Source organism: Lepidochelys kempii, chromosome 24 (assembly GCF_965140265.1).
Source record: "Lepidochelys kempii isolate rLepKem1 chromosome 24, rLepKem1.hap2, whole genome shotgun sequence".
In the NCBI taxonomy this organism is placed as follows: domain Eukaryota; kingdom Metazoa; phylum Chordata; order Testudines; family Cheloniidae; genus Lepidochelys; species Lepidochelys kempii.
Window position 1 is genome coordinate 16,747,307 of NC_133279.1, and position 17,980 is coordinate 16,765,286.

Genomic DNA, 17,980 nt, shown 5'->3' on the forward strand with positions numbered 1-17,980 from the left:
TAATAACACACAACTGAAGAGGGGAGGAAGCAATCAGGAGAAGGACACAGCTTGCAAAAACTGCATCCAACAACTTCCCACGACTTCTGTGTCGTCGGAAGTTAAAAGGGCCACATCTGCTGCAGTGCTGCGTGTGTTTGGCCCCCTGTCCAGATGTCCTTAGAAAGAACACCGAGAGGCGACTCCAGCGTTTGAGCTTTGGCATTACAGGAGAAGGATAAAAATTCGCTGGATCACCAAAACTACGACCGACGGGGTGACGAGAAGGATGAATTCTACAACAGCACAATCAGTTGAGACGCCTGATGAGAGAATAACAGCTTTCTGTTCACACGTGGCTTGGTCTTCGCAGAGCAACTCCATTCAAGGACACACACGGTCCGGCAGGACGGCAGGCAAACCAGAAAGAGGGGGAAGGAGAGCCAGGTCGGAACCATCACCCGATGGGCTGGTCTCCAAAGTAGAGGGGAAGTTTTACACCTCTGTCCCGACAGTGGAAAAGACCACACCATGCTGGCGGGCTGCTGAGTTGGCTTTATCCCTGACTCCAAGTGACCCTGTGTCTGTTCTACCACCCCACCCCCCCCCAAATGATTCCTCAAACAATGCTCAGCAAAAGCGCCTCCGGTCCTCATCAGAAAACTCCAAGGCAGATTCACACCCACGTCCGTCTTAGCTTGCGATTCACTCCTCGTTGGGCCGGGAGCTCATCCCCCGCCATGTTCTGCCCTGCCCCGGGTTCCCTGCTAAGGGTGGGGCAGAGAGATGAGCTCCCGGGTCACGGCCGAAGACATCCAAGAACATCCACTGGAACCAGGGAGAGTCACGTCTCCAGTGCGGGAGCAGGGGGCTTTGCAATTCCAGCCCGGTCCAACGTTAACCGCGCCTGGCCTTTGACCAGCCGCTCGGGCGGGAAAGGGGGAACTGCATCAGCAAAGCCCCTCATCTCGCTGCTCTGCAGCAGCGTTGGCTGGAGGACCCCCGGGTTCATTTGGAGACGCCGGCATGGGTGTTCTCGGAGCCGCTGGCGTCTGTCCTGCCCTGTTCCCAGGAAAGGCGTTTCCCCGCCCCACCCCAGCGGTGGGTCAGCAGTTGTGAGCAGACGCCCAAAGCCCTGGATCGTGCAGACAGAGAAGGGGAGGTGAGGGCTGCTTCCTGAGCAGCGCCTGTGTGAGGGTGGTGGGCACCATGCTGCTCCACAGGGGTCCCTCGTCACAGCCATTGGCCCGCAGTCCCCTCCCCGTACCCTGGAGAGAACCCAGCAGCCCCGTTTGAAGTGTGGACACAGCCTCCCACCCACTCCACTGCACTGCGCTGCACTTTCAAACCAGTGTCATCTGCGGTGACTTGTGGGGAAATGGAAGTGAGACCGGCTCACACCCTGGGCTGGGCCTCACTGTGGTCGGATGCAGCAGGAGGGCTGGGGGGGGGGTGACAGTCACCAGATCCCCAGACCTTTCTGTACGTGACCCAGGAGTCCTGACTCCAAGACACTCCCCCACTCCAACTTACTCCACCCCCACTTTTCTCCCAGAGCTGGGGATAGAACCCAGGCATCCTGGCTCCCAGCTATTCCTGTTCTAACCACTAGACCGCACTCCCCTTCCAGAGCCAGAGAGAGAACCCAGGAGTCCTGGCTCCCAGTCCCCGTTGGAGGCTGAACTGACGTTGTCCTGGGCTGTGTAACCCCCAGCCTGTGTTGCCTGCTTTCCCCACTGGGGTCTTTCTGAGCCTAATCTTAGGGCACAGAACGGCTTCCATATCAGGCGAGACTAAAAAGATTAGGGCCGTTCAGCTTGGCAAAGAGACGACTTAGGGGGGATGCAACAAAGGGCTAAAAAATCATGCCATGGCATGGAGAAAGTGACTTGAGAACTGCTATTTCCCCATCCCACAGTACCAAAACCAGGGTGCACCCAATGAAATAAACAGGCAGAGGTTTTAATATGAATAAGAGGTCACACTTTTCCCCCACAATACACAGTTAACCTGTGGAACTCATTGCCAGGGGATATGGTGATGGGCAAGAGTGTAAATGGGTTGAAAAGAGAATTAGATGAGTTCATGGAGGATGGGTCCATCAAAGGCTATTACCCAAGATGGTCAGGGACTCAACCCCATGCTCAGAGTGTCCGTAAACCTCTGACTGCCAGAAGTCGGGAGGGGAAGTCGGGGTGGCTATGTCCTAAATTGCCATGTGCTGGGCACTGTCCCTGAAGCTTTGGTAATGGCCACTCTCAGACACAGGACACTGGACTAGCTGCACCATTCTCCTGACCCGGTGCGGCCGCGCTTCTGTTCTTAACTGGCTTCTTGACGGCACCACCCAGGAGAATTACATTTTTCTCCATTGAAATAAATAAAGAAATTCCAAAGAATTTGGTCTCTAGTTTGCAGCAATATTAAGGGGCTTGACTCCATCTGGGGAAGCGAGAATCCTTGGGTGGGACAGCGGCTAACACACGCTGCAGGGATGTATTTCCGTGCGGCGGCGTCCTTGCACCGGCTGGGGAATCAGGAGAGAAGCTGCAGCAGCAGGAGGCCGCTGTGCATTTGGCCCTGGTTTGACTTGCACTGATGCCTGCGAAGGTCGACGAACCCACTTTTAGCTGGCCGCAGATGGACTCGGAAGCGCAGCCCTTCATCGCCATCTGCACCGGATTTCCACCTGTGGGGGGAGGGGACTGGCAGTTGTCAGGGGAGCAGCTCCACTCCTTGAGCTGGACTAGGACACAATGGTCCCCCCATCCTCAGGGCCCCTTCAGACTCCCCCACAGCCTCTATCTCGCCGTCTGCTCCCCCGCTACCCGCCCCGCAGCCTGTCTGGCCTGGGATGGCCTCCCCGTTCTCCTCCGCTCTGACGCAGACTCGGTGTGTGTCCTTGAACAAGTCACTTGCAGCTGGATCTAGAGCCTGCCAGTGAAACCCGTATTGGATCTAGCCAGTATTAGCTGCACCGCTCAGTGCTGGTGGCAGTAGTGGGATCTCTAATAAGGGTGGCTTCATAGTGATTTAAGGCCTCATGATAGGACTCTGCAAAACTAGATTCAATTCCCAGCCCTGACGCAGCCTTCCTGTGCGACCTTGGGCAAGTCACGGCACCGCTCTGTTCCTCAGTTTCCCCCATCTTTTAAATGGGGAGAATGATCCTTATTTTGCCTGTTCCGATTGCAGCCTCTTTGAGGGGCAGGAACTGTATCCTGCTGGGAGTCCTTCAGCATCTGGCAGAAGAGGGGACCCCCATCTGGGTCGGAGCTCTGTGAAGCACCTGGCACAACAGGGGCTCTCAAGAGTAAGTCAGTCCTACCACGAAGAGCTTAGAGACTAAACTATACACAGGTAATGGACCAGACGTAAAGGGAGGGAAAGACACTGGCCCAAGGTCACAGCTGGGAATAGGACCAGGTGTCCGGACCTGCAGCCGATATCTTTCCGGCCCCCACACAGTGTCTTGCTTCTGCCCAACAGGGGATCATAGAATCATAGAATATCAGGGTTGGAAGGGACGTCAGGAGGTCATCTAGTCCAACCCCCTGCTCAAAGCAGGACCAATCCCCAATTTTTGCCCCAGATCCCAAATGGCCCCCTCAAGGATTGAACTCACAACCCTGGGTTTAGTAGGCCAATGCTCAAACCACTGAGCTATCCCTCCCCCTGGATGGATAGAACAACAAAGGAAAAATAACCCCAGAAGAAATGAACTGAGGTTACCAGTTATTAGGGGCTCGACCATGTTGACACATCAGGGCTCGTCTCCAGTGCACTGTATGATCTTCTCACTGCACTGATCAGCAAACACAGCGAAGCTGGCTGGGCAGCGCCGGCCATTGGGTTTGGGGATTGGGTTTGGGGTCGGCCGGGGGCACTGGGAAGAAGCGGAGCAAACGCAGTCAGCTCGGGGGACGAGCCCCAGGACGGGTCGGGGCCGGGAGAGCAGCTGGGGGCTGCACAGCTCAGCCCCGGGGGCCCCCTGCAGGGGGCGCTGTAGCTACGGGGACACTGGGGGGGCAGCAGGGGCAGGGGAGGGGTTTGCAGCAGGGAGCCCTGGACCCCGCCCTCGGTGGGATCAGCTGGGCTCACACCTGGTGGGAGCCTAGAGCCCCGCCCACTAAACTCCACCCAGCTGGGGGCTCAATGTTATTCCAAGGGGCGCCCCCTGCGGGGCGGGAGGACCAGGCCCGGGAAGTTAACGTGGGGCAGGAGGTGCAGAGGGATGGGGCAGGAGAGGAGGAGCTGGGGAGAGGTACCTGTGACGGTGGCTGTTTTGCAGGCTTCTCCCAAGCAGCAGGCAAAGCTTGTCTGTGTTCTCATTCCCGTCCCAAAATTCACAGAGAAGGGGCTGGCTTTACATTGACTCGATGGCATACAGCCCTGGAGCATGCTCTGGTTCTCAATTCCTGTTGCACAGGAGGAGAAAAACGGAGATTTATTCCCCTTCCACTTCCACCCCATCGACGCCCTCTTCACAGTGACGGCCCTGTGCCATTAGCCTTCCCCTACCCTTGGGGAAACTAAGGCACGAAGAGGGGAAAGTGAGTCAGCCGCGGTCCCACAGGGCTAGACAAAGCGATTTCAGCACCTAAATCCAGCATTTATAACCTCCAGTTCAGAGGCAACACATGGGATGGGGGGCGGTAGGCCCGGGTTTGCTGGCCCCGCTCGGTCACATGGGGCAGCCGGGTCCACTCCCTGCACAGCAGCTGCTGGAGCCAGTGAGCCGGTAGCTGCTGCCGGGGGGAGCAGCAGCTGCAAACAGCTGGGAGCGGAAGTGGGGGGGAGCTGCAGAGGGTAAGGCGGGGGTGTTTGGAGGGGCCGTGACTCAAGCTATAGTAGGGGTGAAAATTTAAATTGTGTCTCCCCCCACTATCTGCAGGCACCAATTGTCTCTGCTCCAGCTCCCCACTCAGCTGCCATGTAACCCTGGGGACCCCGAATCTCCTGCCCATAAAGTCCTTTCGTTGCCAAAGTTTCCAACAGGGGGTACATGTTGGGCTGCCGAAATCCCGACGCTGTGTGTCCCGCTCAGCCCTTAGCTGCAGCGGGATTCACAGACACAGTGTTCCCCTGCCGATATCACCTACGGGGCTTGATCCAGGGGATGCCCTCGGAGCACGTCCGCCAGATCGGGCCCTGCGCAAAGCCCAGCCTGGGGAGGAGATGGGGGCAGGGGGTGGCCCCGTATGCCCCGGAGTCCAGTGGGTCAGACGCTCTGCGTGGACGTGGGGAAATCAGGTACCAGGGAATGTTTAACTATTTCATACAATTTGGGGCGGCTTCAATAGGGGAAACGGAGAGACCCCCCCGGATCCAGGGGGGCAGACACGACCATAGGAGGGGAGAGACCTGGGCTGAAGACCCCAGCCTGATTCGGGCCGAGTGGGGATTTGAACTTGGCTCCCCCAGGGTCCAGCTGAGCGCCCAGCTATTGGGATCTCCCGGCAGCCCCTCCTCCACCGCCGTCATTCACGAGGAAGGGCTGACCTGGTCCAGATGCCGGACTCCCGGCACGGGGTTCCCAGACATGGGTCCCAAGCAGAACTGGGCACCTCCGTGCAACCGGGACTTAGGGGCCAAGCAGACCTTAGGCCACACCCCTCTCCTCGGCATTTCCTATTGGCTGGCTCAGGGGGCTGCCCACTTGACGCGCTGGCTTTTGTGGTTCCCATCCTCAGTGGGCCCCTGGCTAGTCACCTGGGAGCTCGGCATCGCAGTTGAGCTCGTCCACAGGGACTGGCATAGAACCCAGGCGTCCTGGTTCCTTACCCGCTGCCCACGGCAATGCACTCCACTCCCTTCCCGGAGCTGGGACAAGTAGAGGACCCAGGTGTCCTAGATCCTAGTCTGTTCCCTGACCCACGTTGCTTAGGGTCCATCTCACCCGGTTCTTAATTTGTGCCAGGGCTGAGCCCCGGCTCCTCTGGGCTCGCTGCCTCGGTTATGAAAGGAAGAAGAGGGCTTCCGCCCCAGCACCTCTCGCATGACAAATCAACCCCTGATCTCACCTACCCACTGTGGATGCTGTCACAGCGATGCCACAGGAATCTTCCCCAGCGGCGCAGGCCTCCAGGTCGCCCGTGCAGCTGGTTCCTAGGCCGAAGCAAACCTCACACTGCAGACAGGCCCCTGGAGACGGAGCGAGAACATGAGCCACCTGGATCTGTCCCTCCCGCGCCTTCCCCTGGGCTCTGTGGGGAAGCACCGGGTGCAGCGGCCTGGGGTCCCTCATCCCTCATCAACGCGCTGCCCCAGCACTGTCGACGGTCCCAGCTGGCTACAGGCATTTCACGCTACTCGGGGGCTCCATCTCCCTGGACTTTGCTGCGGATTTTAGTTCCCCAGGTGTTTTTCCCACCTCACAAACCCCAGAGAGATCCCCAGCGGGTGTGAGCTGGTGGCGATCTCCCCAGGTGGTGCAGCAAGGGCCAACTGACAGCTGCCATCGAGTCCAGTGCAGCTGCGCCCCCCTGACACCGGCTGGGGGTCACATAGAACGGCCCTTCAGATTCCCTTGAGTTCCTGCTATGGTGCCATTCACACAACAGACAATCCCCATTCAAAATGTCCTTGGCCTCTGGCCAACCCTGAAACATGCCCAGTCACGACACTGTTCTAGTGATTAAAACGGTAAATATTTCCTCCCATTTCCACAATTGTTTCACTCACTGTTACGGGGACTTTGTGACTTCCAGCCCTCTCCTCCTTGGACGTTGTCACTCAGATGCCCCCAGCTCAGCCCCCGTTATTCTCTGGCTATTCAGTTACTTTCATAGAATCATAGAATATCAGGGTTAGAAGGGATCCTCAGGAGGTATCTAGTCCAACCCCCTGCTCAAAGCAGGACCAATCCCCAATTTTTGCCCCAGATCCCTAAATGGCCCCCTCAAGGATTGAACTCACAACCCTGGGTTTAGCAGGCCAATGCCCAAATCACTGAGCTATCCCTCCCCCGAACTGTTCGTCCACGGTTTCACCCGACAGGTGGCTCTGAACTGTTGGTACGTTGGAGAAGTTAGGAAATCAGCCCCCGTAGGAACAGACCCCACTCACCCGTCGCCAGGAGAGCAGCGGGGATGCAGGCAGCAAGAGAAGCCTCCATGGTGATGGGGAAGCAATAGATCAGCGCTGGGGTCTCTGATGCAGCCAAATCTCTGGCCAGGGGATTTATGACAGACGGGCTGAAATGAGATCAGAAGAGGTTGGACATGCATGAGCCGGTTGACAGGGTGAGGGTATCCTCAGTTCTGAGGTAGCCAAAACCCTCACCCCTTTGTGGCTGGTATGTTGGTGGCACCCACCTGGAGAAGTCAGAGACAAACCAGAAATGCTCCTGCTGGAAGGTTGTGGCGTAAGGTGTCTGTTTCTGGGGAACCAGAATGATCACACACAAGCACCACTGTCCCGGAGTCCCTGGGCGATGCTCTGGACCTGCTCCCTACGAAGCCAGGCAGGACTCTGGGGCAGTCGCCTTTCTGTGAGCAGCCTGTCTGCAGGACACACAGCTCCCCCGGCTTCCCCCTTCCTGGGTCTGACCTCGGAGCATTCAGCCTCCTCTGCCCCTCCCTGCGCTTCCCACAGCCAGTCCACCCAGGCGGGGTCCTGGGGGGGCCAGAGGGTCCTGGCCCCCAACTCCGCAGTCAGACGGGACTCTCAGCCAGCCAGTAAAATGGAGGTTTATTAGACGACAGGAACATGGTCTAACACAGAGCTTGCAGGTGCAGAGAACAGGACCCCTCAGCTGGGTCCATTTTGGGGGGCAGTGAGCCAGACAACCACGTCTGCCCTTCACTCCATGTCCCAGCCAGCCGCAAACTGAAACTCCCTCCAGCCCCTCCTCCTCTGGGCTTTGTCCCTTTCCCAGGCCAGGAGATCACCTGATTCCTTTGTTCTCCAACCCTTCAGCTTTCACCTTGCAGGGGGGGGAAGGGCCCAGGCCATCAGTGGCCAGGAAACAGGGTGTCGGCCATTCTCTGTGTCCAGACTCCTGCACACACCTGCCCTCTAGGGCTCTGCAATGATCATACACCCTTACTCCACCCCCTAGATACTTAAGAACTGCCTAGGGGAAACTGAGGCACCCCCACACTATTCAGAGGAAACATTAAGAACAGTCCCACTTCGTCACAACCACAAACAAGGGGGAGACAAAACAGGCTGCTCACTATGGCAACGAGGGACAACTTAGCCCACCTTGTTCCAGGCTGTTTCACTACAAACTGCCTCTGGTCCCACACTTCCCTGCAGAGCTCCTTAGACTGCCAGCAGGACCAGAAAACCCCACAAACTCCCCTGACCCCACTCTTAAAGTGATAGCTTGCCACTGCAATCCATCCTTGAGACGCCACGTCCAGCTCCCTGCAAAGCGACTCTCAGACACACACTACTTTCAATAGCGTAGGGATCCGAGGGCCCAGACCAGGGCAACCCCTTATCCCCTTGGAGAGCCAAAATCCTTCTGTGTCCTGCTCCCCAGAGAACAGGGTCTGGATCCCTGCGCCGTCACCCCAGATTCCCCAGGGGTAGGAGGAATTGTACTGACCTCTCCTTCCCCACCGCCTTGGGTCATTCACGTTGCCACAGACCATCAGATAGACCATCAGCCATAGACTGGGGGAGGAAATTCCCCCTCCCTCCCGGCGGCAGCTACTTCTGCTCTCTCCCTCCCCCACCCCTGAGCACTGCACTTGGACACTTCCCACTTCTGGCGGGTGTTGCAGCATTGACAATGCTTCGCAGCTGCCTCAGTTTCCCCACCTGTGGTTGGGATCTCACCCACCCTCATGCTCTGTTCTGCCCCATACTCCCTGACAAGGGGGGGACAGAGCTGATTTCCTGGTCCCAGCTAAAGGAGTCCAAGAGTCTACGGGGGAGTCAGAGAGTCCCCTCTCCAGCGTGGCAGCAGGCGGCTCTCTCCCCTCACCCCACCCTCAGTCTCAAGCAGCTCTTTGCCCTCGCTGGGAAGAGAACTGGAGCGCAGCGATATTTGCCTTTTGATATGACCCCATTTGCATGCTGGCTCTTGCCTTCATCCGCAATCATAGAGTGGAGGAGTGGGGCTGGGTTCTATCTCAGCTCTGGGACGGGAGTGGGGGTCAGAGAGGGGGCTGGGTGAGAGCCAGGACTCCTGGGTTCTCTCCCTAGCTCTGGGAAGGGAGTGAGGTCTAGGGGTTAGAGCACCAACAGACCAGAGGGGTATCACTTACCAAACACTCCTTAAAGTTTGCCTGGCGTGAAGCAGGAGGCTGACTCTGCAGAGTGGAAAAGCTGAACCCGTCTCTCCTTCCGCCCTGTCACACGGGGTCTGTCTCTGCCTCTCTTTATAGAAGGGCTCAGGTACCTGCTGTGATGCAATACAGGAACTTACATGGATTTCCACAGGTCGCCTGGTTTGACGAAGTGGGATTGTTCTTAATGTTTCCTCTGAATAGTGTGGGGGGGGGCTCAGTTTCCCCTAGGCAGTTCTTAAGTATCTAGGGGGTGGGATAAGGGTGTAGGATCATTGCAGAGCCCTAGAGGGCAGGTGTGTGCAGGGGTCTGGACACAGAGAATGGCCGACACCCTGTTTCCTGGCCACTGATGGCCTGGGCCCTTCCCCCCTGCAAGGTGAGAGCTAAAGGGTTGGAGAACAAAGGAATCCAGTGACCTCCTGGTGTTGGATCATATTAAAGAAGTTCTGTATTAAAATCACAATGAGTTTGGTTCCCCAGAGTTTCAATTCCAGGGTATTACTAATTAAGAGGTCTCTTGGTTTTTGGTGCTGTTTCTCTCCCTCTCTGTGTGAAACTTGCAAGCTGCTAACTGTGTTAGTACATTCTAAGGCAGAGTCTGTTCTCAAAGCAATTCACAGAGAGAGAGACTCAAAGCAATACCCTGTAACAACAGAAACAGCACCCAGAGACTCCCCGCCCTTTTGTTGTATTAACCATTGTGATTAAAATAGAGATAGAGGATGGATGTGGATGGATGCTTGGTGTGGATAATAACTGAATGATCAGGGAGGTGCCAGCCTAAGAATCCAGTGTCCATCGGCTGAAGAAGGCGTCAAGTGGAAATAACCAGAGGACCCCACCCGGAGGGCAGACTGGAATCCACCCAACAGCCTCAAGAATGGGAGAACCAAAGAACAAGATAACATCTTGGAGCCGTCAGGAATGTGCTATCTGCTGATTGATTCAGCAACAGCATGATGAAGCAATTCCCATAGACTGGCATAGGAAGAAATTCCTATAAAAATAGACTCTAAAAAGTGAGAACTTTGGGGTCTGATTCTGCAAACCAACTTCCAGGAGCATCAGATGACCATCTGACAAGGCCCTGCTCTCTCCTCATGTCCAGGCCACCTGGCCAGTGGCTTGGCATGAGCAACTCTAAGGCTGGTAAGTATGATAACAACCTTGCAGAACCTGTGTGTGTGTGTTTGTATGAATGAATGTGTGAATAAATATGAGATTGAATGGAATGTTATAGCTATAACTAACTGCTTACTATGATTCTTTCTGTATTCACAATAAAGGTGGTATTTTGCCTTTTTCCCTTTAATAAGATCCTGCTGGTTTTTATTTTATTGGTACAACATTTTGGTGGAGAATTGCGAAAGGGGGAATATTGGTAAAAAACCTCAGTTATTGTAAATATTGGTGTGCACACCGCCAGCTCTAGTGAGCTAGGCATTTCTATTAGGTTAAACCAGACCTGCTGGCCTCTGAGAAGGTAGCAGGGGACCTGCTGGCCTCCGAGAAGGTAGCAGGAAAAACAGATTAAACCAGACCTGCTGGCCTCCGAGAAGGTAGCAGGGGACCTGCTGGCCTCCGAGAAGGTAGCAGGAAAAACAGATTAAACCAGACCTGCTGGCCTCCGAGAAGGTAGCAGGAAAAACAGATTAAACCAGACCTGCTGGCCTCCGAGAAGGTAGCAGGGGACCTGCTGGCCTCCGAGAAGGTAGCAGGAAAAACAGATTAAACCAGACCTGCGGGCCTCCGAGAAGGTAGCAGGGGACCTGCTGGCCTCCGAGAAGGTAGCAGGGAAAACAGATTAAACTAGACCTGCTGGCCTCCGAGAAGGTAGCAGGGAAGAACAGGTTAACCGGACCTGCTGGCCTCCGAGAAGGTAGCAGGGAGAAATAGGTTAACCGGACCTGCTGGCCTCCGAGAAGGTAGCAGGGGACCTGCTGACCTCCGGGAAGGTAGCAGGGGAAAAACGCATAGATTAAGCTATGATTTCAGAATCTAGGCTGTGTCACTTGCTAAGTAATACCAGCAGTGACAAAGAGATTGAAATATCCATGTTAATATGTTTAAAAGAAAACAGGGTAAGCCAGTACCAGAGGGAGGAATGGAGTCAGAAGGAACTCCAACCTCACCTTTTGTTAAAGAAATTACACCTTTTAAAAAAATCCTTCAAAAATGTGGGCACAGTCCTTGGACTAAACAAGCCCTAGCTGATGTCTGCACTATTTCGGACCTAGAGGATAGATTGGCTCAGTATATCCTCATATACAAACCTTCTAGTGCTGCCAAAAGAGATGCAGCAGCAATTTGGTTGTTGTGGGAGGCATGTAAGGATTCTTCCCTCCGCTTGTCTTCATGTAAAGAGGAAAAGGCACAAACGGAAAAGGGAGCAGACAATTGGAAGTTGCTGGCTACAAATACCCAAAGCCAGATGAAAATAGTGAAAGAGGCACTCCAGGAATACAAAAAGAGTGAAAAAGTTAACTCTGCAGAGGCTGGAGGGAGGCAGGTAAAGGGGGAGAAAGTCCTATGTACGGCACCCCCAGGCATAATTACAAAGAGAAAAGAGAGTAAAAAAAAAAAAAAAAGTTAACTCTGCAGAGGCTGGAGGGAATTAAGCAGTTAAACTTTGTATTTCACCCAAACAACTTTTAACCGAAAATGTTAAAAAGGAAAAGTGTTAGAGCATTCTTGGTTTCTTTGCAGCCATTCTGAAAGAAAAATGGGCCCTTTTCCAAAGGAATGTCTGTAAATTAGCCAGGCAAAAATAAACTATCTGATTAAAATCATTTGACTGGACAATTTAGTCAAATTTGCTAAAAGAACATAAGAGGGTTCTATTGGAACTTAACTGCCTCAAATGTATAAAGGGAATGTAAGATGTAAAAAACAGAGCAGTGTGGAAGGGATGTTAAGGAAAAGAAAACGTGTATGTATGTATCTGTGTGTGTGTAAATATGTAAAGTTCTAAGGACCAGTTAGTTTTGTTTTTGTTTTAAATAATGCCACTAAAAATCCATTTGACTCTTTAATTCAAAGTTGCAAAACTGACCGACCTTTTTGCTAGACACAGGTAATTAGTGTTGTTTGGCTTTGGGATTTGGCATTTAACCCTTAAAAGGTAACTCAATGCTTTACAAAATTTAAAATGTTTTTAAGTTGTGGCTGCAGCAGGGCAGTCAAAATCAGGAGAATATATAAAAAAAAAATTTGGATTCTTTTTGTTTGTTTTTTGTTTTTGTAACAAAATAGCAGATGAGAGTTGTAGTAAAAAAAAAATTAAAAAAAGACAGTGCCTCTCTGAAGCAACAGCAGGGGTGAGGTGCACAAAACAAAAAGAAGCAATGTTAGAAACACTGAGTCTTAAAATGGCTCTGAGTAATCAGACTGTCACTTTGATAAAGGTACATGAAAACTCTGTAAGCAAAAAAAGAAATAGTGACACCTTATGTAAAAATGGATCTGGATAATGTTATAGAAGTTAAACTATGGAAGAAATGTGCATTTGCCCCAGAACATGTGCAGGGTATATTGTAGAAGGGGCAAAAGAAATGCAAACATACCATGCTACTTAATTAAAATGCTATTAGGGCTCCAAAGGGAGCCACAATAGGTTGGGTTTTCTTTTTCAGATTGCTGTGTGTTTTGGAAGCAGAAGTTAAAAGTAATCAAAACTCTGGTGAAAGTTGATTGTGTCCCTTTTAAGATAGAGTCTCTGAGCTGCTGATGGCTTTAAATCCAAAAGCAGGAAGTTTCTGTGAAAATGCAAATTACCTAAATGATAAAGGAAGGAAAGAACTAGCAGCACAAAGGAGCTGCAGATAAAGGACATACCTGGTCAGCAAACAAATTGTCTAAATAAAAGGCATGGGATAACAAGATAATTTTAATAAATTTAATGATAATAAGTATCCCTGTAACAACGTATAGTGTGTATGATTTTTGGAAAAATCCTTTAAGGTCGTATGGTAATGATGCTTCTCAGTTATTACCTGTAAATAAAACTTAAAGCTTAACACAGCAGGAAAAACATTATAAACTTGGTCTGCTGTATAAGAAGGAAAACTCAGGGATTTAATGACTAAACAGTGGGATAATTTCCCCATAACCCTTAAAAGATAAAAGCCTTTGAAACCTGGCCTGCCTATAGAACAAAAACAGGAAAATATGGGGGCAATTTCTCTGTTTTGCCTGCAATCAGCAAGGGTATTTGTAAAAGAAATATTTTAAGCAATAATCTGCCACCCCAAAAGGGGTAGAAACATGTTTTTTTGTCTTTCAGAAAATCAGGAAAAGCTGCCAGCTGAAAAGCAACCCAATACCATGAATCTACTGTCACAATAGAAATTGTGTTCTGTGTTCTATGTTTTGTCTTGTGTTTTGTGTTGTTGCTAGCACTGTTGTGTGTTTAAAAAAAAAATACTGAAGACCTGCAGGAACTTAAAAATAAATTAAGCTTTCTGTCCCAGCTACAGGACAGCCTGATACAAAAACAAGTACATGCCAATGTAGACTTGGTCCAAATTGGTCTGGGTAACCTAGAAGGCCAATGGAATCTTTAGTAATGGCTTAATACTACCACATGGCTTATGCATAAGAAAAAAAAAATTAGAAATAGGAAACTACACAGCCATAGCTATGGGATGCACTGAAATGCAGATACTTGCACTAGCTACTTTGGAACACAAAATGTTCTGGGTCATATTGGGAAATATTAAGGGTTTGATGCGTTTGTTAAAAAAGAAAGAGATCATTGTTTGACACTTATCAATATGAATGGATGCAATATGTTTCCACTATTGTAAACCAGACTTGTTAATGGGAGAAATTGTTGTCAAAATTGCACACCAACAGTCCCTGGAGGCAAAGGTATTGAAGGTTAACCCACTCCCCATATTACACATGGGATCCTTTTGGCTACCCTGGACCTTGAGCCAGTGGGCTGGGGAGGGAGGGAAGCTATTGGACACTAGAGGTTGTACCGAATGGACTCCTCAAAAGTGGGTGTGCCTCACCTTGCCTGTTGCCCCAGAACCTTGTAGTAAAGATACATCACTAGGATCATGTATGTGGCATGAATTGGAATCTCAAACTCAAATTGTCTCACAGTACTTTCTCTTGAATAGGCTACATAGAAAGTGACACTGACGATTATAAATCTTAGTGTCAAAAGGGGGATTATGTTGGATCATATTAAAGAAGTTCTGTATTAAAATCACAAATGAGTTTGATTCCCCAGAGTTTCAATTCCAGGGTATTACTAATTAAGAGGTCTCTTGGTTTTTGGTGCTGTTTCTCTCCCTCTCTGTGTGAAACTTGCAAGCTGCTAACTGTGTTAGTACATTCTAAGGCAGAGTCTGTTCTCAAAGCAATTCACAGAGAGAGAGACTCAAAGCAATACTCTAACAACAGAAACAGCACCCAGAGACTCCCCGCCCTTTTGTTGTATTAACCATTGTGATTAAAATAGAGATAGAGGATGGATGTGGATGGATGCTTGGTGTGGATAATAACTGAATGATCAGGGAGGTGCCAGCCTAAGAATCCAGTGTCCATCGGCTGAAGAAGGCGTCAAGTGGAAATAACCAGAGGACCCCACCCCGAGGGCAGACTGGAATCCACCCAACAGCCTCAAGAATGGGAGAACCAAAGAACAAGATAACATCTTGGAGCCGTCAGGAATGTGCCATCTGCTGATTGATTCAGCAACAGCATGATGAAGCAATTCCCATAGACTGGCATAGGAAGAAATTCCTATAAAAATAGACTCTAAAAAGTGAGAACTTTGGGGTCTGATTCTGCAAACCAACTTCCAGGAGCATCAGATGAGCATCTGACAAGGCCCTGCTCCCTCCTCATGTCCAGGCCACCTGGCCAGTGGCTTGGCATGAGCAACTCTAAGGCTGGTAAGTATGATAACAACCTTGCAGAACCTGTGTGTGTGGGTGTGTATGTGTGTGTGTGTGTGTTTGTATGAATGAATGTGTGACTAAATATGAGATTGAATGGAATGTTATAGCTATAACTAACTGCTTACTATGATTCTTTCTGTATTCACAATAAATGTGGTATTTTGCCTTTTTCCCTTTAATAAGATCCTGCTGGTTTTTATTTTATTGGTACAACACTGGCCCGGGAAAGGGACAAAGCCCAGAGGAGGAGGGGCTGGAGGGAGTTTCAGTTGGGGGCTGGCTGGGACATGGAGTGAAGGGCAGACGTGGTTGTCTGGTTCACTGCCCCCCAAAATGGACCCAGCTGAGGGGTCCTGTTCTCTGCACCTGCAAGCTCTGTTTTAGACCATGTTCCTGTCATCTAATAAACCTTCTGTGTTACTGGCTGGCTGAGAATCACGTCTGACTGCGGAGTTGGGGGGCAGGACCCTCTGGCTTCCCCAGGACCCCGCCTGGGCGGACTCGCTGTGGGAAGCGCACGGAGCGGCAGAGGAGGCTGAATGCTCCGAGGTCAGACCCAGGAAGGTGGAAGCCGTGTGAGCTGTGTGTCCTGCAGACAGGCTGCTCCCAGAAAGGCGACTGCCCCAGAATCCTGCCTGGCTTCATGGGGAGCAGTTCCAGAGCATCGCCCAGGGACTCCGTGACACCTGGTAGAGTCCATAAGTTTCTATTCCTCTCACCAGCCCTGCCCACCCTTTGGGTATCTGTGCACACTGACAAATCCCCCTCCTTTCCTGCCGGGAAATTGAATTAGAGGATTCAGAGTAACAGCCGTGTTAGTCTGTATTCGCAAAAAGAAAAGGAGGACTTGTGGCACCTTAGAGACTAACCAATTTATTTGAGCATGAGCTTTCGTGAGCTGCAGCTCACTTCATCGGATGTAATTAATTAGAGGAATGTGTGATACCAACTCCCCTCGGAAGGCTTGAGGTGGCAATGCAGGGTAGCAGGTCACACCAGGGACAGGGTGGCAGGACTCCTGGGTTCTGTTCCTGGTGCCATGTCGATTAAGGGCAGGATCCTTGGATCCTACTCCTGTCCTCGGGACAAGCGGGATCCAATGGTGAGAGGAGTCGGGGTGGGTGTCTGGACGCCTGGGTTCTATAGACTGGAAAGTGGGTCATAGTAGGGTTGTAGTAGCAGGATTTTGTGTTTGTATTTTGTATAATTTAGAACGAAGGACAAAGAATAATAATGTAGCCTGCCTTAAATGTATTGAGGTATGGATTGTCCATATTCTGCCAGCCACCCTTTCTGAAAGCAGGAAGGAACGGCCTCGTGGGTTATTGGTAGAGATGCATCAGCCAGAATCTTGTGTCTGAAGCTGATTTCAAGGCAGTAACAGACCTTTAGGATCACCACTTGGTTGTAAGTTTAAAATTAGCATTTTGAAGTAAGTAAAAGAATGCCGCGATTGTTTTCTCCTGCATTGCAATTTGATGTTCCTGTTCAAATGCTCCATGTAAATCAGTCCTGTTTTGCGTGTGAATGAGGAATGTGTGTGTTAGAAGATAAGTTTCAGAGGAGCAGCCGTGTTAGTCTGTATCCGCAAAGAGAACAGGAGGACTTGTGGCACCTTAGAGACGAACAAACTTATCTGAGCATGAGCTTTCGTGAGCTACAGCTCACTTCATCGGATGCATAGAATGGAACATATAGTAGGAAGAAATATATACACATGCAGATAAGTTGGAAGTTGCCATACAAACTGTGAGAGGCTAATTAGTTAAGATGAGCTATTATCAGCAGGAGAAAAAAACTTTTGTCATGATAATCAAGCTGGCCCATTTCCACAGTTGACAAGAAGGTATGAGGGTACTTAACTTCAGGGAAATAGAGGAACAGCCGTGTTAGTCTGTATTCGCAAAAAGAAAAGGAGTACTTGTGGCACCTTAGAGACTAACCAATTTATTTGAGCATGAGCTTTCGTGAGCTACAGCTCACTTCATCGGATGCATACCGTGGAAACTGCAGCAGACTTTATATACACACAGAGAATATGAAACAAAACCTCCTCCCACCCCACTGTCCTGCTGGTAATAGCTTATCTAAAGTGATCAACAGGTGGGCCATTTCCAGCACAAATCCAGGTTTTCTCACCCTCCACCCCCCCACACAAATTCACTCTCCTGCTGGTGCTAGCCCATCCAAAGTGACAACTCTTTACATAATCAAGTCGGGCTATTTCCTGCATAGATCAAGATTTTCTCACATCCCCCCCACCCCCATACACACACAAACTCACTCTCCTGCTGGTAATAGCTCATCTAAACTGACCATTCTCCAGGTTTAAATCCAAGTTAAACCAGAACATCTGGGGGGGGGGGTAGGAAAAAGCAAGAGGAAACAGGCTACCTTGCATAATGACTTAGCCACTCCCAGTCTCTATTTAAGCCTAAATTAATAGTATCCAATTTGCAAATGAATTCCAATTCAGCAGTTTCTCGCTGGAGTCTGGATTTGAAGTTTTTTTGTTTTAAGATAGCGACCTTCATGTCTGTGATTGCGTGACCAGAGAGATTGAAGTGTTCTCCGACTGGTTTATGAATGTTATAATTCTTGACATCTGATTTGTGTCCATTTATTCTTTTACGTAGAGACTGTCCAGTTTGACCAATGTACATGGCAGAGGGGCATTGCTGACACATGATGGCATAGATCACATTGGTGGATGTGCAGGTGAACGAGCCTCTGATAGTGTGGCTGATGTTATTAGGCCCTGTGATGGTGTCCCCTGAATAGATATGTGGGCACAATTGGCAACGGGCTTTGTTGCAAGGATAAGTTCCTGGGTTAGTGGTTCTG

General features: G+C 50.7%; 1 protein-coding gene across 1 annotated transcript; it reads right to left on the bottom strand.

Annotated features, from left to right (window-relative positions):
* Positions 1-3,726: 3,726 nt before the first annotated feature.
* LOC140902741 (phospholipase A2 inhibitor NAI-like) lies at positions 3,727-9,283 on the bottom strand. Its single transcript, XM_073323119.1, has 5 exons — positions 9,201-9,283; positions 7,048-7,175; positions 6,007-6,123; positions 4,248-4,397; positions 3,727-3,865 (listed from the first exon to the last, which is right to left on the bottom strand). The coding sequence occupies exons 2-5, from the start codon at positions 7,094-7,096 to the stop codon at positions 3,789-3,791; spliced, it is 393 nt and encodes a 130-aa protein (XP_073179220.1). The 5' UTR covers positions 7,097-7,175; positions 9,201-9,283; the 3' UTR covers positions 3,727-3,788.
* Positions 9,284-17,980: the final 8,697 nt, after the last annotated feature.

What these genes read in the sequence shown, in the direction of transcription:
- LOC140902741 (XM_073323119.1), bottom strand. Translation starts at nt 7,096, where the DNA reads ATGGAGGCTTCTCTTGCTGCCTGCATCCCCGCTGCTCTCCTGGCGACG. An exon ending in CGCTGCTCTCCTGGCGACGG is followed by an intron (nt 6,124 to 7,047) that starts GTGAGTGGGGTC and finishes CTCCGTCTCCAG; the next exon opens with GGGCCTGTCTGCAGTGTGAG. An exon ending in TGTGACAGCATCCACAGTGG is followed by an intron (nt 4,398 to 6,006) that starts GTAGGTGAGATC and finishes CCTGTGCAACAG; the next exon opens with GAATTGAGAACCAGAGCATG.